At 54.9% G+C, this 17,542-nt stretch overlaps 1 protein-coding gene across 1 annotated transcript in view; it reads right to left on the bottom strand.

Moving 5' to 3' along the window:
• Positions 1-1,711: 1,711 nt before the first annotated feature.
• Tpcn2 (two pore segment channel 2) overlaps positions 1,712-17,542 on the bottom strand; it is a 31,283-nt gene continuing 15,452 nt past the window's right edge. The window contains exons 9-25 of the mRNA XM_052194313.1: positions 16,723-16,788; positions 15,983-16,047; positions 15,228-15,328; positions 14,721-14,802; positions 14,494-14,580; positions 10,215-10,334; positions 10,000-10,059; positions 9,160-9,288; positions 8,378-8,427; positions 6,855-6,954; positions 6,128-6,199; positions 5,393-5,466; positions 4,934-5,015; positions 4,718-4,800; positions 4,112-4,193; positions 3,680-3,774; positions 1,712-2,395 (exon numbers count right to left, since the gene is read on the bottom strand). Coding sequence (XP_052050273.1) covers positions 2,317-2,395; positions 3,680-3,774; positions 4,112-4,193; positions 4,718-4,800; positions 4,934-5,015; positions 5,393-5,466; positions 6,128-6,199; positions 6,855-6,954; positions 8,378-8,427; positions 9,160-9,288; positions 10,000-10,059; positions 10,215-10,334; positions 14,494-14,580; positions 14,721-14,802; positions 15,228-15,328; positions 15,983-16,047; positions 16,723-16,788 — 1,427 coding nt within the window. The 3' untranslated portion in view covers positions 1,712-2,316. The remainder of the gene's footprint in view (positions 2,396-3,679; positions 3,775-4,111; positions 4,194-4,717; positions 4,801-4,933; positions 5,016-5,392; positions 5,467-6,127; positions 6,200-6,854; positions 6,955-8,377; positions 8,428-9,159; positions 9,289-9,999; positions 10,060-10,214; positions 10,335-14,493; positions 14,581-14,720; positions 14,803-15,227; positions 15,329-15,982; positions 16,048-16,722; positions 16,789-17,542) is intronic.

Below are 17,542 nucleotides of genomic sequence, written 5' to 3'. Positions count from 1 at the left end.
AATATTAGGATTAAAGGTGTGTGCCCCACACCCTTCTGGCCAGTATTTAGAAAAGCAAGTGATTTACATGTAATCTCACAGCAACAAAGCAGTCGGCGCCTCGCTGTCATAGTGTTGGTGCTTCTGACCAAAGAGCTGGACTGGTGGTTCTCAACATCCCTACTAAGATTCCTCACATTGAGGTGACAGCCCCCCCCACACACACACCATAAAATTAATTTTGTTGCTACCTCATAACTTTTTACTATTATTTATGAATCATAATGCAAATATCTGATATATAGGATGTCTGATATACAACTCCAAGGATGAAAACTGCTGATCTAGACAAATAAAGGTTCTCAAGGTTATGGGGGGGAGCTACTGTGTGCCCCCCAGGGCAAGAGCTGAGCCAGGGCAGTGTGGGACAGCTCTGCCAGTGGGATGGGCGGTAACAGGAACCAGCAGCTAGTGGTCACTGGCTAACTGTCCTGGAAATTGCTCAAAGACATACATTAAAGAGACTGGCAACCACTGGGAGAAAGAAGAAACCAGAAAAATCCACTGTGTAGGGCTGAACCTAGAAGAAACTAGGCTGGAGAGATGGCTCAACAATTAAGAGCACTGGCTGTTCTTCAAAGGATCTAGCAGGTCCCAGGTCTGGCCAGGAGGGGTCCCGAAAGACAGGGAGACAGAGCTACACAGACAAGCAAGTCTAGGCAATGCTTCCAGTATGGCCTGGGATTGGGTGTCAGGGATTTGCAGGAGCCCCTGGTGGCAGTTTCTGCCCCAAGGTGTCCGGTGTAGAAAATGACAATTTTCAGTGTTCAAGTTGTAAGCACTCGTGGGGCAGGCTAAGATCTCCAGGTAGATGTGGTCTCCATGTCTCCTCAGGTCCCCTCATCAGCTCGCAGTGTGTACTTGACACGTCTAACAACTCAAGCCCAGTGCTCAGCTGAAGGGTGCCTCAGGCCTCCAGGCCTCCAGGCCGGGAGAGCGAGGCAGAGCCCATCTCGCCAGTAGGTGGCGCTTGAGGCTTAGCAGTTGGGGTCAAGGAACAGCCATCACACAAGAAACTGGCTCAGCTCATGACAATTGGTGTGGCTCTAATCTACCTTCCAGGAAGGCAGCTTGCTGAGGGGCAGGTCCCAAACTGTTTTCAGAAGTCCTAAAGGGCCCACATTGACATTGTGGGTATCACATTGAGGGTGTCAGCAAAATGACTAAGTCTCCTAAGCCACTCCTTGGGTGCTGGGAGCCCAAGGACTCTACAGCACTCCAGCCTGAGCACTGCCTTCCTGGCTTTCCTAACCCCCTCAATCATGCTCCCCCAGGTTCCTCTCCCATACCACAGACACGCCCAGGAGCCCGTAGTCTACAAACAGTAAGTCCCAGGCCCCCATTTGGTGTCAGGGCCCAAGGCAGACATTATTGCCAGCCCAAAGCTTGGAAGACCCCCAAGAAACTCCTCCACCAACCCCCCCAGAGCTGCACTGAAATGAGGATCCAAAGGTTCGTCTCAGTGCCGAGTCTATCCCTCCTGCCGCAGCTCCTCTGCCACAAACCTTGAGGACAAACAACAAGGGTCACCTTGGGCTTACAAGCCTGTGTGTGTCACTAAGGGCTGTTTCTCATCACAGGTGGGAGCTCACACCTCACGACCTGGCACTCTTGTGTAGCCCGCAGCCTAAATACTCCACCCAACAACCCCGAAGCAGAAAAGAGGTGAGAGTGAGAACAATCTCATTCTTTATGAAACAGAAAATGATTGACATGGTGACCCCCCCGGAACACCCCCATCACATCCATGGACACTGAAACGAAGAGGTGACGTCACAAGTGACATCAACCCCGATGCCCTGGAAACCACTGTCCTGTGCAGGCTTGGGTTCACAAATGCCACCGATGCTGAAGGCACACCTAAGTTTGTGGGTAACAAGGGGAGCTGAGGCCTTCTTGCTTCCTGGCTTTGGAAGTCCTTGGAAATCACTCTCTCTCCTTAGCGAGCCTCACCAAGGCAGCTTGGAGAAGCAGCAAATGAAGAAACACTGCCCTGTGGTGCCGATTACCGGTCTGCCAAGGTCTGCCAAGGCTACGGAGAATGCACGGTGGGTACTGCTGAGCAGTCACGGGGGGGATGAGTCCTTCTCCCAGCCTCCATCTGTCTATCCCCGAGTGGTCTGTCCCTGAGTGGTCTGTCCCCGCGTGGTCTGTCCCCGAGTGGTCTGTGCCAGGCACCATCTTTTCTTGCTCAGTCTCGACCAGCTGCTGCCTCCACAGCATGGGCCTAGGCCAGCATCTCTGTCCTGTCACCCCAGCTAGGAGGCCACTCAGATGTCACCTGCACAGATGCAAGTGTGGGTGCTTGTGTAGCTTCTCCATCAGCTCCTCCTCCTTGGGTTCTTCTAGGATATCCCTGCAGGGTAGGAACAGTCAGGAAAAGCTTCAGAAGGGCGGGCCTCCGCCTCAGAGACTGTAAGAAAAATCAGGGGATAAAGCCGGGCAGTGGCAGCGCACACCTTTAACCCCAGCACTTGGGAGGCAGAGGCAGGTAGATTTCTGAGTTCGAGGCCAGCCTGGTTTACAGAGTGAGTTCCAGCACAGCCAAGGCTACACAGAGAAACCCTGTCTTGAAAAACCAAACCAAAATCAGCAGATAAGGCCTGCAGGTGCCCAGTCTGAGTTCCCAACCAGGAGACACTTTCAAAACAAGCAGTAGCAGGGACCTGGGGACATTAGACAAGTAGGTCCTGCCTTGGGGAGACAGAGATGCTAGAAACCTTTGGGTGCATTGCTAAGCATACTAGAGAGGGCTAAGGAGGGATTCTTTGTAGAGCGTGTGTGTGGCACCCACATCAAAAAGAATTAAGTGAAAAGCCCGGAAGCCTAGAGAGCCCTTCTCACACCAACTGGTGTGGCTACAGCTGACTGTACACAGCCAACACTAGTGAAAGAAAATGGGGCTCAGGAAAGATGGCCCTGGATGACAGCCATTCTCTATACAAGCAGAGGACACACTCCATGATGTCTGTACTGGCTGGCTTTTGTGTCAACTTGACACAGGCTGGAGTTATCACAGAGGAAGGAGCTTCAGTTGGGGAAATGCCTACATAAGACCCAGCTATGGCGCATTTTCTCAATTAGTGATCAAGGGTGGAGGGCCCCTTGTGGGTGGTGCCACCTCTGGGCTGGTACTCTTGGGTTCTATAAGAGAGCAGGCTGAGCAAGCCAGGGGAAGCAAGTCAGTAAGTGGCATCCCTCCATGGCCTCTGCATCAGCTCCTGCTTCCGGACCTGCTTGAGTTCCAGTCCCGACTTCCTTTAGTGATGAACTGCAACGTGGAAGTGTAAGCTCAATAAACCCTTTCCTTCCCAGCTTGCTCCTTGGTCATGATGTTTGTGCAGGAATAGAAACCCTGACTAAGACAATGTCACAAGAGGAGACCATCTGGTTCCAACCAGAAGCTATAAGACAGTGGAAGAAAGCTAGTCCCTTCCACGTGCTGGATCCCAAGCACAGTGCAGTCCAAGTCCCTGACAGAAGCAGAAGTGCCCACCATCTTGCTGTGAACATCTCTGCCAGCTCAGTAGCAGTCCAGACGACTGGGTGAGAGAGGAACCCCGGCCAGAAGGCCTTCCTCCCTGCACACCCCTCTCCACAAGGTCCGTGGACAGGAGACACTCCCAAGCCCACACCGCACCTGAACATGAGCTCCACTGACATCTGGTAGGTGGTCTGCTTGGTCCCAACAAGGATCTGCTTATGACCCTGAGGGTCCCATCTGTGGAGAAAGTTCTGGAGCAGGAGGGAGGAAGGGTGTCAGCGCCCACGTGATACCAGCTTCGGAGCCCCCATTGCCCAGTTTGCAGTCACAGTACAGTCACTATGGAGAGTAGCCCACTCCAGACAACTGGAGGCAGAGCCTGTGAGACCCACACCCCTGGAACAGTAAGGTGCCCACTTCACCCTTAAGCCGGCTTGGGGTCCTAAGAAGCCCACAGACCAGCAGAGCAAGCAGGCCTGAGGTTCCACCAGGCTCCCTTCAGCCTGTAGTCTTGGCTAGCATGGCTCTCCCACCAAAACTCTAAACCACTCAGTAGGCAATCTCAGGCCTGGACAGGGCAGCTGGTACCTCCAGAAGCAGAGCCAGAAACAGGTTGACCCAGATGACAGAGGACACCAACCACCACAGCACGAAATACACCATGGACCACCTGTAAAGGACAAGGAGACCAAGACCCATGATGAGTGGGACAAGAGCATTCCAGAAAGACAAACAGCTATAATATACATCAATGGGGCCTCATTAGACCCTGCTGCTAATGCTACAGTATATAGTGTAGTAATGCCCCGTGACCACAGGGTTTAGAACAGCCAGAACCACCAGAGAAAGCCTAGCATGAGGTACAAGTCGGACTTAAACCCAGGCCCCTCTGCTGAGCTCCAGCTATGAGATAAATGAGTCACCTGACTGTCCCCTGGAACTCTACCCTATAGAACACCTCCCCGTACCCAGGTCATCAATCATATACCATTTATTTTGAACCACACTTGCACACCAGGGTGCAGAAGCCTGGGGCCCTGGCTGTCTCCCGGTGTAGCGTGGATGAAGGTTAAAGCCTGCCAGGAGACAGCCTGGCCAACCTTCCAGGGTCAGCAACTGGGCTGCTTCTCAGTGCAGGCCCTGGGCCTCTGGTGTGGTGTCCAGCTCATAGCCAGTACTGGGGCGGAGACTTACGGGCCCGAGTAGCGCTTATAGGCCTCCAGGATCACCTGCCAATTGTTCACCACCATCAGGTTCCACAGTGTGATCAGAGCAGCCTAGGGGACGGCAGAGGTGGGGTCCAGGAGGGTCCAGAGACAAGGGAGAGGGGAAACCAGAGAACGGGGACTGGGGCAAGGCAGAGGGGGAGTCCCAGGTGAGCTGGACCTGGGAACAAGGCAGAGGACTTACAGCAAAGTCGTCAAAGTTGTTGGGCCAGTACCCTAGCTGCTCAAAGCTTCCACACAGAGCTGAGCTGTTATCCGGATCCAGGCTGAAGACGCAATGGCCCCTGGTTAACAGCTGCAGCCAGGGGTCCGCACGGCTGAGCACTGCCCCATTTCCCAGCCCAACATCAACTCAGGCTCCAGGAGAAAAGGCAAAAAGAGACACCACCACCTACCCACCCGGGGAGAATGTATGATATGACCCAAGGGGCTCCCATCCCTGGAACTCTGGGCTCCAGGTTCTCAAGAAGGCACTGCACCCCCAATCCCACCCCAGCGATGTAACAGCCTTGAACCTGAGTGTGTGTGTGTGTATGGGGGGGGCTGTGCTTAGGACACCAGAGGCAAGACACCTACAAGAAATGTTTAGCAGGGAGGGCCCACTGGCACGCCCACGGGCTAATGTCCTCAGGCAGCCCCTCACCTGCTGTTCCCAGGAGGCACGATGACACCTCGGAACAGGCTGATCCCAATCATGGCAAACACATAGTATGCCACCTATGGGGGAGGGGAGGAGAAGCGGACATCAGTGCAGCCACAAGGCCAGGTTGAGGCTGAAGGGTGTGAGGCGGTGGGGCTCAGGGACACCTATGCCCTAAAGATGGAAGCTGAAGAGGCCAGAAGCACCAGGCAGCTCTCCGGGGGATCTTTGGTGCTGCCCAGGTTCTCCAGTGGCAAGCCTGCTACCGCACAGGACAGACCAGGCCCTTTCTACCACAGAGGACAGACCAGGCCCTTTCTACCACAGAGGACAGACCAGGCCCTTTCTACCACAGAGGACAGACCAGGCCCTCTGCCCCCAATGGATGCCCAGGCACATGTCAGGGTCTATCTGGCACACATGGTTACAAGCCCCAAAGTATGTCTATGACAGAGTATCCCCCAAACTCTCAAGCTGGGGCCCATGGGGGCCCAATTTCCTCTCTGCTTCTCACTGTGAAACATAACCGAGGGGTCGTAAGGGACTAGACGGTTAACACAAGGACCCTGGCACAGAGTGAAGGCAGCAACCCCAGGTCCTCTGTGGAAGGAAGGAGCCAACCAAGTCTAACATCCTCCGTTGCTGTGGGCCTCCTTGCCAGAGCAGCAGGCCAAGCATACCCCACTTGACTCCACAAAGCCAGCCCGCCCAGGACACCACCAGAGCCCCAGGACTTACCACCAGGATCCCACCAAATGCCCTCAAGTTCTGGATTAGGCCCAGGATGGTGCTGGCTACCATAGCCATGGGCTGTGGGTAAGAAGGGGATTCAGACTGACTGTTTCTGCCCCAGGGACAACAGTGCCCCCCTACACCCCCACACATACTTACTCACTCTCTCTCTCTCTCTCTCTCACACACACACACACACACACACACACACACACACTCTCTCTCTCTCTCATCCTGAGTAGTAGGACAGAATGGACCAGCAACTCTATAGCCATCCACACACATCCAAGATACACTTGGATGCCCACCTAAAGCTATCCATCTATACACCTACACCCATTACACCCTGCAGCCACTCATACACATCCATTCTGTGCACATCAACACCCAAATGTAGAAAACCCTAAACACACACACACACACATGCACACACACACACCTTCACATACACCACACCTGCATACATGCTCACATATTCTCCGAATATCCCCAGCCTCCTGTGGGTGTTGTGTCACAGGTCCTTTTGACAGAGCCTGGCATCCCACACCCTGTGGCCACCCTCTGCCTGCTGGCCCACGAAGACTGATTTGCACCTATGTGACAGAAATGGATGTCTGGGTTCTTGATCCAGTGGCCCCACCCCAGCAACTTAGGAATGCCAAGGGGGCTGAGGTGTGCTCCGAAGGGCCCTGATGCTGAGTATCCCGGCCCCAGACCATGACGGGAAACACACCTTTATGTTGGGGATGATGCGCAGGAAGCGAAACACAATCAGTGTGTTCACCAGCCGAGTCATGTCCCACAGCGACAGCGGGCCATACTGCTCGGGCTTCCTAGGGAGGCACAGGAGCCGCGTTAGGAGGTCTGGGGGAGCAGAGGGGCTAGGAAACAAGGCTGCGGGGTGAAGAGACAGCGACAGGCACTGTATGGACACCAGGCAGGAAAAGCTCCCAGGAGGTGGGGCGCTGAGCCTGGCCATACCCTACTCACACCCAGTGTCCAGGCAGCCACAGCCACAGCTACTGTCATTCTTCCCGCCCCAGCCACAGCCAGGGCCACACCTCCCAGAACAGCCCCATAGCATGAAGGCAGAGATAGTATCCACTGCCCAGGACCCTGACCTGTCAAGCTCAGTTCCTGAAGAGCTGATAGGAAGCTTGTCCTAACCCCAATCTACTCCCTGACCTTTGGCCCTGTCCCTTCACTGACCCTGTCTCACCTGGAGCCTCTCCTGACCCATCCCCTATCCCATGGCCCAGTCCTGTCTCCCAACTCTGTGGCTGCCATTCCACTCCAGCATCCCCGTGGCTTCTCTGTACCCTCAATTCCTATCTAAACACAAGCCATCCTCACCCCGACTGTCACTCCCTCAACTCCTGAGGTGATGGGCCAAAGCTTGAGAGGGGCTTGACTCAGAAACAAGGTTGCCGCTGTCACCTGGCTCCTGCCTGGCGCAGGGGTGGACTGTCCCTGCCCATCTCCAGGCCATCCCAGCAGGCAGCCAGAGACAACTCTGCAGGCCAATCCAGCCCGCCCCCCCAGCCCTCTGAAGCCTCTCCCAACTGTGCCAATAAGGCAGGGTAGGGATTCAGAGTGGACATAAGTGGCCCTGGGCCTGTGCTAGGCAAGTCTTAGCTCCCAGGAATCCCTCACAACAACCTCATGCATCACCTTGCTACAGGCAGCCTCACCCACAGAGGCACAGGCACAAGCCTAGCACCACTGGCTGTGCCAAGGGTCCTGGGGCCCTACCCAGGAGTCTCTCCATAAGGTAAGAATAGAGGCCTGTGGGCTCAAACTGCCTTAACACTTCAGGAAGCCAGAGCCCCAGGGACACCATTTTACAAAACGTGGAGGTGGACAGACACAAAGCACGAGGGATGAGCCAATGCCACACGCTAGGCAGGTGCCAGCACGGGGATTGCCCCATACTACAGACCTGAGTTGGGCCTCATGTCCCACAGTGGAGATGACGGGGAAGAGGGGACACGGCCACCTGTTAGACTACCTTACAGGGAACACAACCACTGCCCACCAAGCCACTGCAAAGGGGACAGCCTGAAGGAGGAATGGTGTCCACTTCCACATGTCCCCCCCATGCTGAGCAGACACAGCCCACAGTCCAACAGCCTTACTGGTAGGGTGGGCCATGCCGGCAGCCAGGAACCCCAATGTGGTCCTAGAAATCTCTCACCTGGGCGCAGTGAGACAGGTCACTGCCCAGGTTATGTCCCCGGGTTCTCTGCAATCACATACCATCCTGAGTGCGGCAATTGGTATACAGCCAGGGTAGAAATCTCCAAAACCTGAACCACAGAGAGAGGGGGCATTGTCCAGCAGTGCCAGCCCATGTGGCACCTCCAGCAGTGCCAGCCCAGGCAGCCTGCAACAGCATCCTAAGACTTGGGTCCAGCATGCAGTGGAACGCAGAGCTCACGCCCGGCCTCTTACATCCAGATGTTAGACTTCCAGCAGCCAGAATACCCTGGTTTCAGGAATCAGGACTGGGGAAGCCACTTTGTCGGAGATGGACCAAAAGGTCTGGCTCAAATAACTTTCTCTGTGCATGTCCCCAGGGGGCTACTGGCTCTCAAAATGTCACTTGAGGTCACTGCTGTCACATCTATACCAAGTGTGAACCCCTTACTCCAAGCAAGCAGGGTCCTAAGGGCACCTTGGGTAGCTGAGACCCCTAACCCTCAGTTGCCCATACCAAGGTTGCGCTATGAACCAGTGGCATTGGATGATGGTGCCAAGGGCGGGTTGGTAGTGATAGCTCTGGGCCTGCGGGGCCTCCCTCAGGATGAAAAGTGGCAGTCCAGCCCCTACAACACTCACAGACAATGGGGACAATTCCCACACCCCATCATGTACTTCATCACAGGTCCCTCGAGCCAGGAGCCCCACTTACTCCTGGGTAGTCCACTATACTTTCTGATCTATCTGTGCCACGCTATACACCCAAGGGACCCAGGCAGAGCTGCCAGCCAGGCTCACAGAGCTACTGGGACAGGTACCACAGCTTGCATGGACTTTACCAGCAGGATGATGGTGAGGAGGCCATCAAACACGTTGCAATGGTAGGACAGGTAGCCACGCAGGCCCAGCGAGAACACCTTGAACAGCAGCTCCAGCAGATAGTACAAGATGAAGATGCAGTCAAGGATCTGAAGAGGCAGAAAAGCCCAGAGCCAGCTTCACTGCTGTATCCCCATGCTGGCCCCAGGACACCAAGGCCTATGATCAGAGTATCCTGTGCCCCCACACATACCTCCCCTGCTGCCCTTCTGCTCCCCTCGCCCTCTCCCTGTCCCCCATCTAAGGCACTACTAGCATTTGTGCTTCTTGTTCTGTCCTTCTCAGGTCCACGCAGACCCCAAGGACGCACATCCTTGACCTAGGCCTCCCTAGCCAACAGACACAGAAAAAGCACACTCCGGGCAGGCGCTCCCTGAGATTGCAGAAGCTTCTGTCAAATTCCTTGGGAACTGAGGCTTTCCACTTTGAATTCCACTATCAATCTCAGGTTAGATTCTGTCAGTGTTTTAGCAGAGGCTGACATCTCAGAATAGAACAGTATTATTCCTGGGGAGTAGTGTAGAGCACCTCCCCTTGCTCTGGGGTGTGTACATGTGTGTGTGTGTGTATGTGTGTGTGTGTGTGCATCCACTTGACCTACTTTAAAGGAGGAGCTACTTGTGTTTCCTTCCTGGGAGAGGCCATCTTCCTTGACGGGCTCCCTCCTGTATAACCAGAGCCTCCACCCCAGGGAGAGCATCACTGCTCTGGCCAGCCACCCTGTCTCCATCCCCATACTGCTCACTGCTCAGCCCCTGGCAGAGCTGACAGCTCCACAGTCCAGCAGCCCCTGAGCTCACCCCCAGGACAAAGTCATCACGTTCCCCGGGCAGCAGGTCTGAGTCCAGCACCAGGAACACCTGCAAGCCAGAATGAAGGACAGCCTAACCATGGTGGCCAGCCCCAGGGCAGGGATCAGGAGGGAAGGCTGGCTGCAGGACACACCTGCACTGAGCTGGAAGGAGGGGTGCAGGAGAGAGCCTCTCACAGCACCGCAGGGTGAGCCCCAACTCACACAAATAGACAAGAGGTTTCCCAGAGCAATGAGGCTTCCCAGGTAGTCGAAGTAGGGGTGGCTGAAGATGAACTGGGCAGTCTGCAGAAATGGAGACTGGTACTGGGGCTTTGGTGGGCGCTGCAAAGAGAACCCACACCCTTAGAGCCATGGTGAGGCACATGGCCCGCCCCCTGTTCTGGGATGATATATTCCTGCCCTGCCCTATCTAGCCTCAGAAGTAATCCCAAACACACATACATTCTCAGTTTCATGCATGAGAAGCTAGTTGCCATGACCTTTATAGCACCTAGCTAGAATGATCTGAATGCCTACTGACCTGAGTGTAAACTGCGTCACATCAGTCATTTGAAATGTATGCTTGGGGGACTGCAAAGATTCATGGTTAAGAGGACAGGCTGCTTCCAGAGGACCCATTCCCAGTATACACACACAGTGGTTCACAACCATCTATAACTCCTGTCCCAGGCAATACAACACTCTTACAGCCTCTGCAGGCACCAGGCACACATGTGGTACACAGAAGAAATAGCCAAACACGCATGCCTGGGAGCCAGAGAGAGGGTTTGGTAATTAAGAACACTTGCTGCTTTTGCAGAGGATCTGGGCTCAGTTCCCAGCACCCATACAGTGTTTCACAGCCATCTATAACTCCAGTCCCAGGTGACCCAATGCCCTCTTCTGCCCTTCGCAGGGACCAGGCATGCAAGTGGTACACATACATATATGTGGACAAATCACTCATATACTTAAAAAATAAATCTTGAGCTGGAGAGACAGCTCATCAGTTAAGAATATTTGCTGCTCTTCCAGAGGACCCATGTTCAATTCCCAGCACCCACGTGACAGCTCACAAATTCTGTACCAGCAGTTCTAGGGCATCTGATGCCCTCTTCTGGCCTCTGCAGGTATTGTACACACATGGTACATAGACATACCTGCAGGTAAAGCACTTAACAAAAGTAACTTAAGAGGCTGGAGAAATGGCTCAGAAATTAAGAGCACATACTACGCTTACAGAGGACTCAAGTTCGGTTCCAAGCATCCACATCTGACAGAGTGGGTCACAACTATTGGTAACCAGAGCTCAGAGAGATCTAATGTCAGATGCATACACATACATTAATTAAAAATAAATCTTAAAATTAAAAAAATTATATTTAAAACATTCCTAGAGATGGCTCACCAAGTTCTAGGCCAACACAGTAGCAAACAGAGGTGCTCTGTGGCCAGCCAGAGTGGACAGCAGTGGGGGCAGCCTCAGGAGACCCAGCATTTTCTGAGGCAGGTTTGAAACTAGCATGGACCGTGGCTGCAGCAGGACCTCTGCAGTGAACCGTGGGAAAAGCCTGAATCCCTGTGAGTCCAACCTAAGGTGGCAGAGAGAATGCTCCTCATGCCCCCAGCGGAGAGACTGCCCTCACACATAACAAACAGTAAGTTCCAATGATAAAACTGACTTCCTCAGTGACTGTCAAAGCCACAGTTCTGGTGATAGCTCCCAGCAAAGAATGGCCACTAGAGGGGTGCCGGGACGAGAGTTCATCACCAAGAGTGGTTTAAATGGGAAGATCCCAAATGTCACAAACTCCATGTCAGGTATAAGCCAATGCCTACAGCTACACGAGGTAATGAATGCCCCATAGAAAATGTGGGACATGTTGAACAGAGTGACGCCTCTGGGGAGGGTCCTTGACAAGCAGTCACTACTTCTCAGCTCCGACTCACCAGCAACACCAGTCCACTGTGAATACAGTTCCTGTCAGCATCCAGCATGCAGTCCTCCTGGTACCCCAGAGCTGCAGCCTGACCTGCTGACATGTGCGCCAGTGCACCAGGGCTGCCTGCCCGGAGGGCCCTAAGGGCTCTGCACACCCTGACCTCTGCTGCAGACAGCCTGGCCCCTGGAGCACCCAGGGTGGTTGCTTTCACTTGCCAATAGCCCACAGACCAGCACTGGCTCAGGCAGACCAGAGTCAGTCTGTTCCCAGAAGTCTGGGTCTCCTTCTTCACAGGAGTATGAACAACACTTCTCCACAGAGGCCTGAGCTCTTCTTCCTCCTCTACAGCAAGTCTTTCATCACGCCTAAGACTTCCTTGTAGGGAGGGGGCCTTGTTTACATTTCCTTTGTGGCTCTGCCTGACTGGAAGCTTGCTAACACCGTTCAGCACCGCCATCCTGTTCAAACTTAGCCGAACCTAGCCACACGCACCTGTGGCACTGCGAGCTGAATCCACGGGTTCCACGTGACAGAGGATGCTGCTGGGGAGGGCAGAGGGGGGATTTTCCCATTCTTGTCTCATAGCCACAGTGGTTACTACCCTTCTTGCAAGCCTTATGGTGCCTCCTCTGCACCCATCAGCATGTACCTGGCTCCGTGCTCAGAGGCGCCACCCTATCCCAGGGCACCTCTCTGAAGGGGCTGAGTCAAACCCTGCCCCTGATGTTAGCGGCCTCCAAGTAGCACAACCTCAGTAGCTGAAGTACAGTGCTCACTGCACTTGGTTTTGGAGGGAAGCGTGAGGTAACAACAAGGAAAGAATCTGTGACTCAAAACTTTCCAGATTTGAACACGTGTCTCAAACCCCAGTCCTGAGCTTCAGAACTTGGGCCACCAGAAGAGCATGCCCTCCACAGAGCAGTTAAGCAGCTGGGAGAGCCAAACATGGCCATGCGTGCCTCTAAGCCCAGCACTCAGAATCAAACACCGTGAGTTTCTATGAGTGTGTGACGCCAACCAGGGCTGCACATTGAGTTCATGGCCAGCTATGGCTACAAAGAGAGACCCCGTCTCAAAGAATCCAAAAAGTAGCCGGGAAAGCGGGACAGAGGGGGGCATAGGGCTCACGTGCTAGGCTGTTCCCAGCCTGAGCCTACCCTCTCCCCTGTTCCCCAGAAGCTGGCAAGCAGCAGCCCAGGGAGAACCTGGGTAGCACGGCAGGCACTACTGGGTAACTGCTCTCCTGCCCAGGTCTGGCTGTACCTGGGAAAGGCATGCCTGGCTCACATGGCCTCCGAGAGCAGCTCCTGAGGCAGCAGACCTCCTACCCAGGCTGGGAACCATCACCGGTAGCAGAGCCTCCCCTAGTCCCATGAGGCTCATTCATAATCGCGGCAGCCTGCGGCCAACAGCATTGCCTGCCCCAAGTCACTGACACCTCAAAGCCCACCTGGCCCAAGCAGAGGGCTGACGGCATCACTGTCATCAGACTCCTGTGCCCAAGGTGGGGGCAGAAGTGACACCCCCAAGGACAAGAGCACCAAATGCACGCCTCCAGAAGGCCTCAAGAGGCCTGAGAAGAACATGGTTTTAAGACATCCACCTGTGATGGGGAACTGAGGCCACATAAGCTGACAACTCTCCCAGAACAGCTGACAGGGTGAGCTGATCATTCTCCACAGAATCCCCACACTCAACACCCCCCCTTCAGAATGTGATGCATTTGTAGACAGTGCCTTTCTTTTCCAGAGGTGGCTATGTGAAAGGTTGGGGAGGGGGTCTTCTTCCACATGCCTATGCCCTTGTAAGAAGAAGGTTTGGGGACATACACACAGATAACAACTATATGCAGACACAGGGAGAAGCTACCGTGGGCCAGCCACAAGGAGAGGTGCTGGGAGGCGCTGGGACTGTGACATCTCCAGATCTGCGGTTTCCAGCCCAGGACATGAGACATTAAATGCTGTTGCTATGTGGCTGAGTCTAAGTCAGGCTGAGCAGCCGGGTCGCACAGCAGTGGAACTGTCAAGGCTTCGAGCAGCAGGACACATCAGACCCCATCCCAGTCTGTGCCGGCTCAGGATCCACCTTGGTCCTCTCAGGGCCGGCTGGCAGGAGCAGCAGTCCCTCTGCCTGCCTGAGATACTGAGCTACGCCTGGCAAGGCTGCCCACTCCAGTCACCCACATTGGAACATGCCAGCATTCTTGTCCTCTGGCTGGGTCTGAAATGGAAGCCAAGGCCCCCAGGGGACCGGCCACAAGCACCAAGAATGAAAGGCAAAGGCCTTGGGACAGCCAGCCTTAGACCTCCCAGGGAAATAGAAGAGTTTGTCTGAGACAGAGAAATGCCGTGGAATGTTCCTCTGGGTCAGGCTCGCCCAGGCCATTTCTCTGAATAGTAAATGTCTTCATTCAAGGAATTCACCAGCCAAAGGATTCCCATTGCCAGTCCCAAACTGGGGATTCAGGGCAGGCAAGTCCTGGCAGTGGTCTTTAGAGACACCACTAGCCTTGGTGGCCCCAGGCTGGGCAGATGGCACAGGCCAGACCTACTTACCTCTTTGACCACACCTTTGTCAACCTCATCGAAGAGTTTCTGGAACTCATCGGCCAGCATCGGGCGGCCTTCATAGGACTGCACCTTCTGTGGAAGGAAGGCCGGGTTGGCCACCAGCAATGGGGGGAGGGATGCCTGAGCCCCACCCGAGTGTCAGCAGTAAGCACTGGCCTGACAACCCACCCCACCCGACAGGAGCTGAGGAAGACCCCGGGGAGGGCAGCGACCTGCATGATGGCTTGTTTGTGGTGTTGGCTCAACTGGGTTTTCTCAAGCACTCGCAGGAAGTTCTCAGGATTGACCCCAGCTCTGTGGCAAAGAAACCCCACCCTAGTGAGAAACAGTCAGTGCCAGTTCCTCCAGCCATGTGTCCACCCGGCTACATGGAAAAGGAGCCTCGGTGAACCTCCACCATGAGCTGCAGTCCCCTCGAGATGCCCCCTTAGACAGGGACGGCTGCCGCTGAATGTCAGGGGCACACCGGAGCTGTCTGCCCTCCTTTCTCTGCCCACCTGGCGGTGTGGCACTTGCCTTAGACAAAGGGGGCTAACAGGCAAGGGTAAACAAGATAATGGATGCACCAAGGGCTTGGCAGCTCCTACAGCTCCCAGTGGAATATCCAGTCTGGCGCCAGCCAGCAGGGCTGCTTAGGAAACCCCTAATGAGCACCCTGCTCCCCTTCTCAGAAGCAAAAGACCATATTGTCATGGGAGAGGACCCCACCCGACACTCACAACTCAGGGGTGGCTCCAGCTGGCCCTGCCCTAGAGGTGAGGACTTCATAGGCTGCGCGGGCCCCCAGGCGCCGCCGGAACAGTGAGGTCTGTAGAGATTTCTATAAAGAGGATAGCTCTGAACACCCAGCTCCAGCATCACTCACACACATCTTGATCCCTGCCCACACTGCCCTGAGGAGTGGGCTAGGGCAGGCTCCAAGAGGGGCTGCTTGCAGCCCCTCACTCCTTAGGCACGGGAGGACAATCACACCACTAGAAGGCACAGTTCTCAAAGGAGGGAGCCCAGCGACCCTTTAATACAGTTTCTCATGTTGTGATGACCACCCCCCAACCATAAAATTCTTTTCAGTAGGAATTTTAATGTAAATATGTGATATGCGGGATGTCTGATATGCGTTCCCTGGAAAGGGTCATTCATCAACCCCAGGGGGTGCGACCCACAGGTTAAGAACCACTGCTCTAAGGTCTACATCTCTTCTCTATGTATTTAGGGGGTATCACAGACACCCGAGGAGTTGCAGTCTCCAGGTGTTTTCCTCTTGGTGTGGAAAGGCAGGGAAGGAAACCCTGGGTAACCATGGCAACGCCTGTGCTCCTGAAATGGCCCATAGCAGAGACAGTGTTTCTGAGCTGGTCCACAGAAGGTGGCACCCGGATTTCCCTCCCACCAGGGTCAGTTGACTCAAGGCCTACTTTGCCTGACCTCTGAAGCCAGTTCTGTCACAGCCCCACAGGGACACAGGGTGGCTCACCATTAGGTAGCCACGGAACTGACTATAGATGATGGCCGTCAGCAGGTTCATCAGAAACAAACTTCCTGTGAAAGGAAAAAGCAAAACAAAACCTGACCAGAGGACAGGGGAGCCGAACCTGCAGCAGCCAGGGACCACAACTGTCCCCGGCTCAAAGGGTCTCAGCAAACCTAGGCACAATGGCTAGGAGCATGGGATGACCGACCACAGTCAAGTTCACAGAGTTCCCTCCTGCCACAGAGCAGAGGACACACACCCCAGACTCCTGCTCCCCTGCCCATCAATGGGGTGAGGCGGGGTGAGGCCAAGCGTGCCTGGCCACAGATAGATGTGACAGGGCCATTAATGGCCACATACCGCCAGGGGAGTGTGGGGAGGCTGGGGTGGGGAGTGGGCTGAGGTAAGGTCATAGGTGTTCAACCTGAGATGAAGTCCTAAGTTGGGAGCAAGCTGAGGTGGCGGTTTGTGGAGCGGCCTGAGGTGAAGCTACGGGGAGACAGGCTGAGGTGAAATTACAGGGTGGGGATACACTGAGAGGTCAGGTGAAGGTGGGGGTCTGGGGGATGAGCTGAGGGAAAGCTACAGGGAGTGGGGGAGGGGAAATTCCAGGGTGAGGGTAGACTGAGGCCAAGCCGAGCTAGAAAGTGGGGACCAGCTGCGGCCAGCCACTCCTGAGCACGGCGATCCTGTCACGCGTGGGTGAGCGTGGCCCAGTGCCACACAAACCCACAGGCACTTACCTATCAAGGTGAAGATTATGAAGAAGAGAGCACAGGCCCGGTTCTGGGTATACGCAGGCATCATCACTGAGACAAAGGAAGAACCTGGGATTAAACACAGGCCTGCGGCAGCCGGCCCTGTTTTCATCCTGACCCCTCATCACCAGACCTCACAGAGCAGCTGAGAAATCCTTGTTCAAAGTTTGATCTCAGACTCTTGGATAGAAGCTTAGCCACCCGCCCCCGCCCTCCCCCCCCCCCCCCCCGCATTGGGGGTGGGGGTGGGGGTAGGGGTGGCTGTGACCACACCCCAAGCCACACTGCGGTGTTAGGCTGCACAGCACTTCTGGGATGGGAATCCCAGGCGGCCGTGAAGGGGGGTTGCCCAGGTTGTGAGAAGACCTAAGACCAGAGTAAATGGCACTGGGCACAGTGGCCAGGCCACAGCAGGGCTCAGAAGGACTGCAGCCTTCCATGCCTGCACAGTCCACACGGCAGTAGTGGGGACCTGGCAGCACCCAACCATGGCCTGCTAAGACCAGGAAGCTCGCACGCTGATGCCCCTGAATGGCAAGCACCTCACAGCCGGCCCTGGCAGTGGCCAGGCCCCAAAGAGACCACTATAGGAACCACTGAGTAACACCACATCATTACACACTACCAGACACTTTCAGTTTCTCCAAGGAATAAAATGGCAAGAAGGAAGAAAGAACGGACTGGAAGAGACCAAAACTGCAAAGGGGTGAGAGGAAAGGCAGGGAGTGGGGGCCTGGTACCTTATCGCCATGCTAATGAAAAAGGCTCACACACTCAGGTCAAATCACAACTCAGCCCAGGACCG

Source organism: Apodemus sylvaticus, chromosome 1, assembly GCF_947179515.1.
Source record: "Apodemus sylvaticus chromosome 1, mApoSyl1.1, whole genome shotgun sequence".
Classification (NCBI taxonomy): domain Eukaryota; kingdom Metazoa; phylum Chordata; class Mammalia; order Rodentia; family Muridae; genus Apodemus; species Apodemus sylvaticus.
Note: the sequence above shows the minus strand (reverse complement) of the source record. Positions and strands in the feature narration are given on the sequence as shown.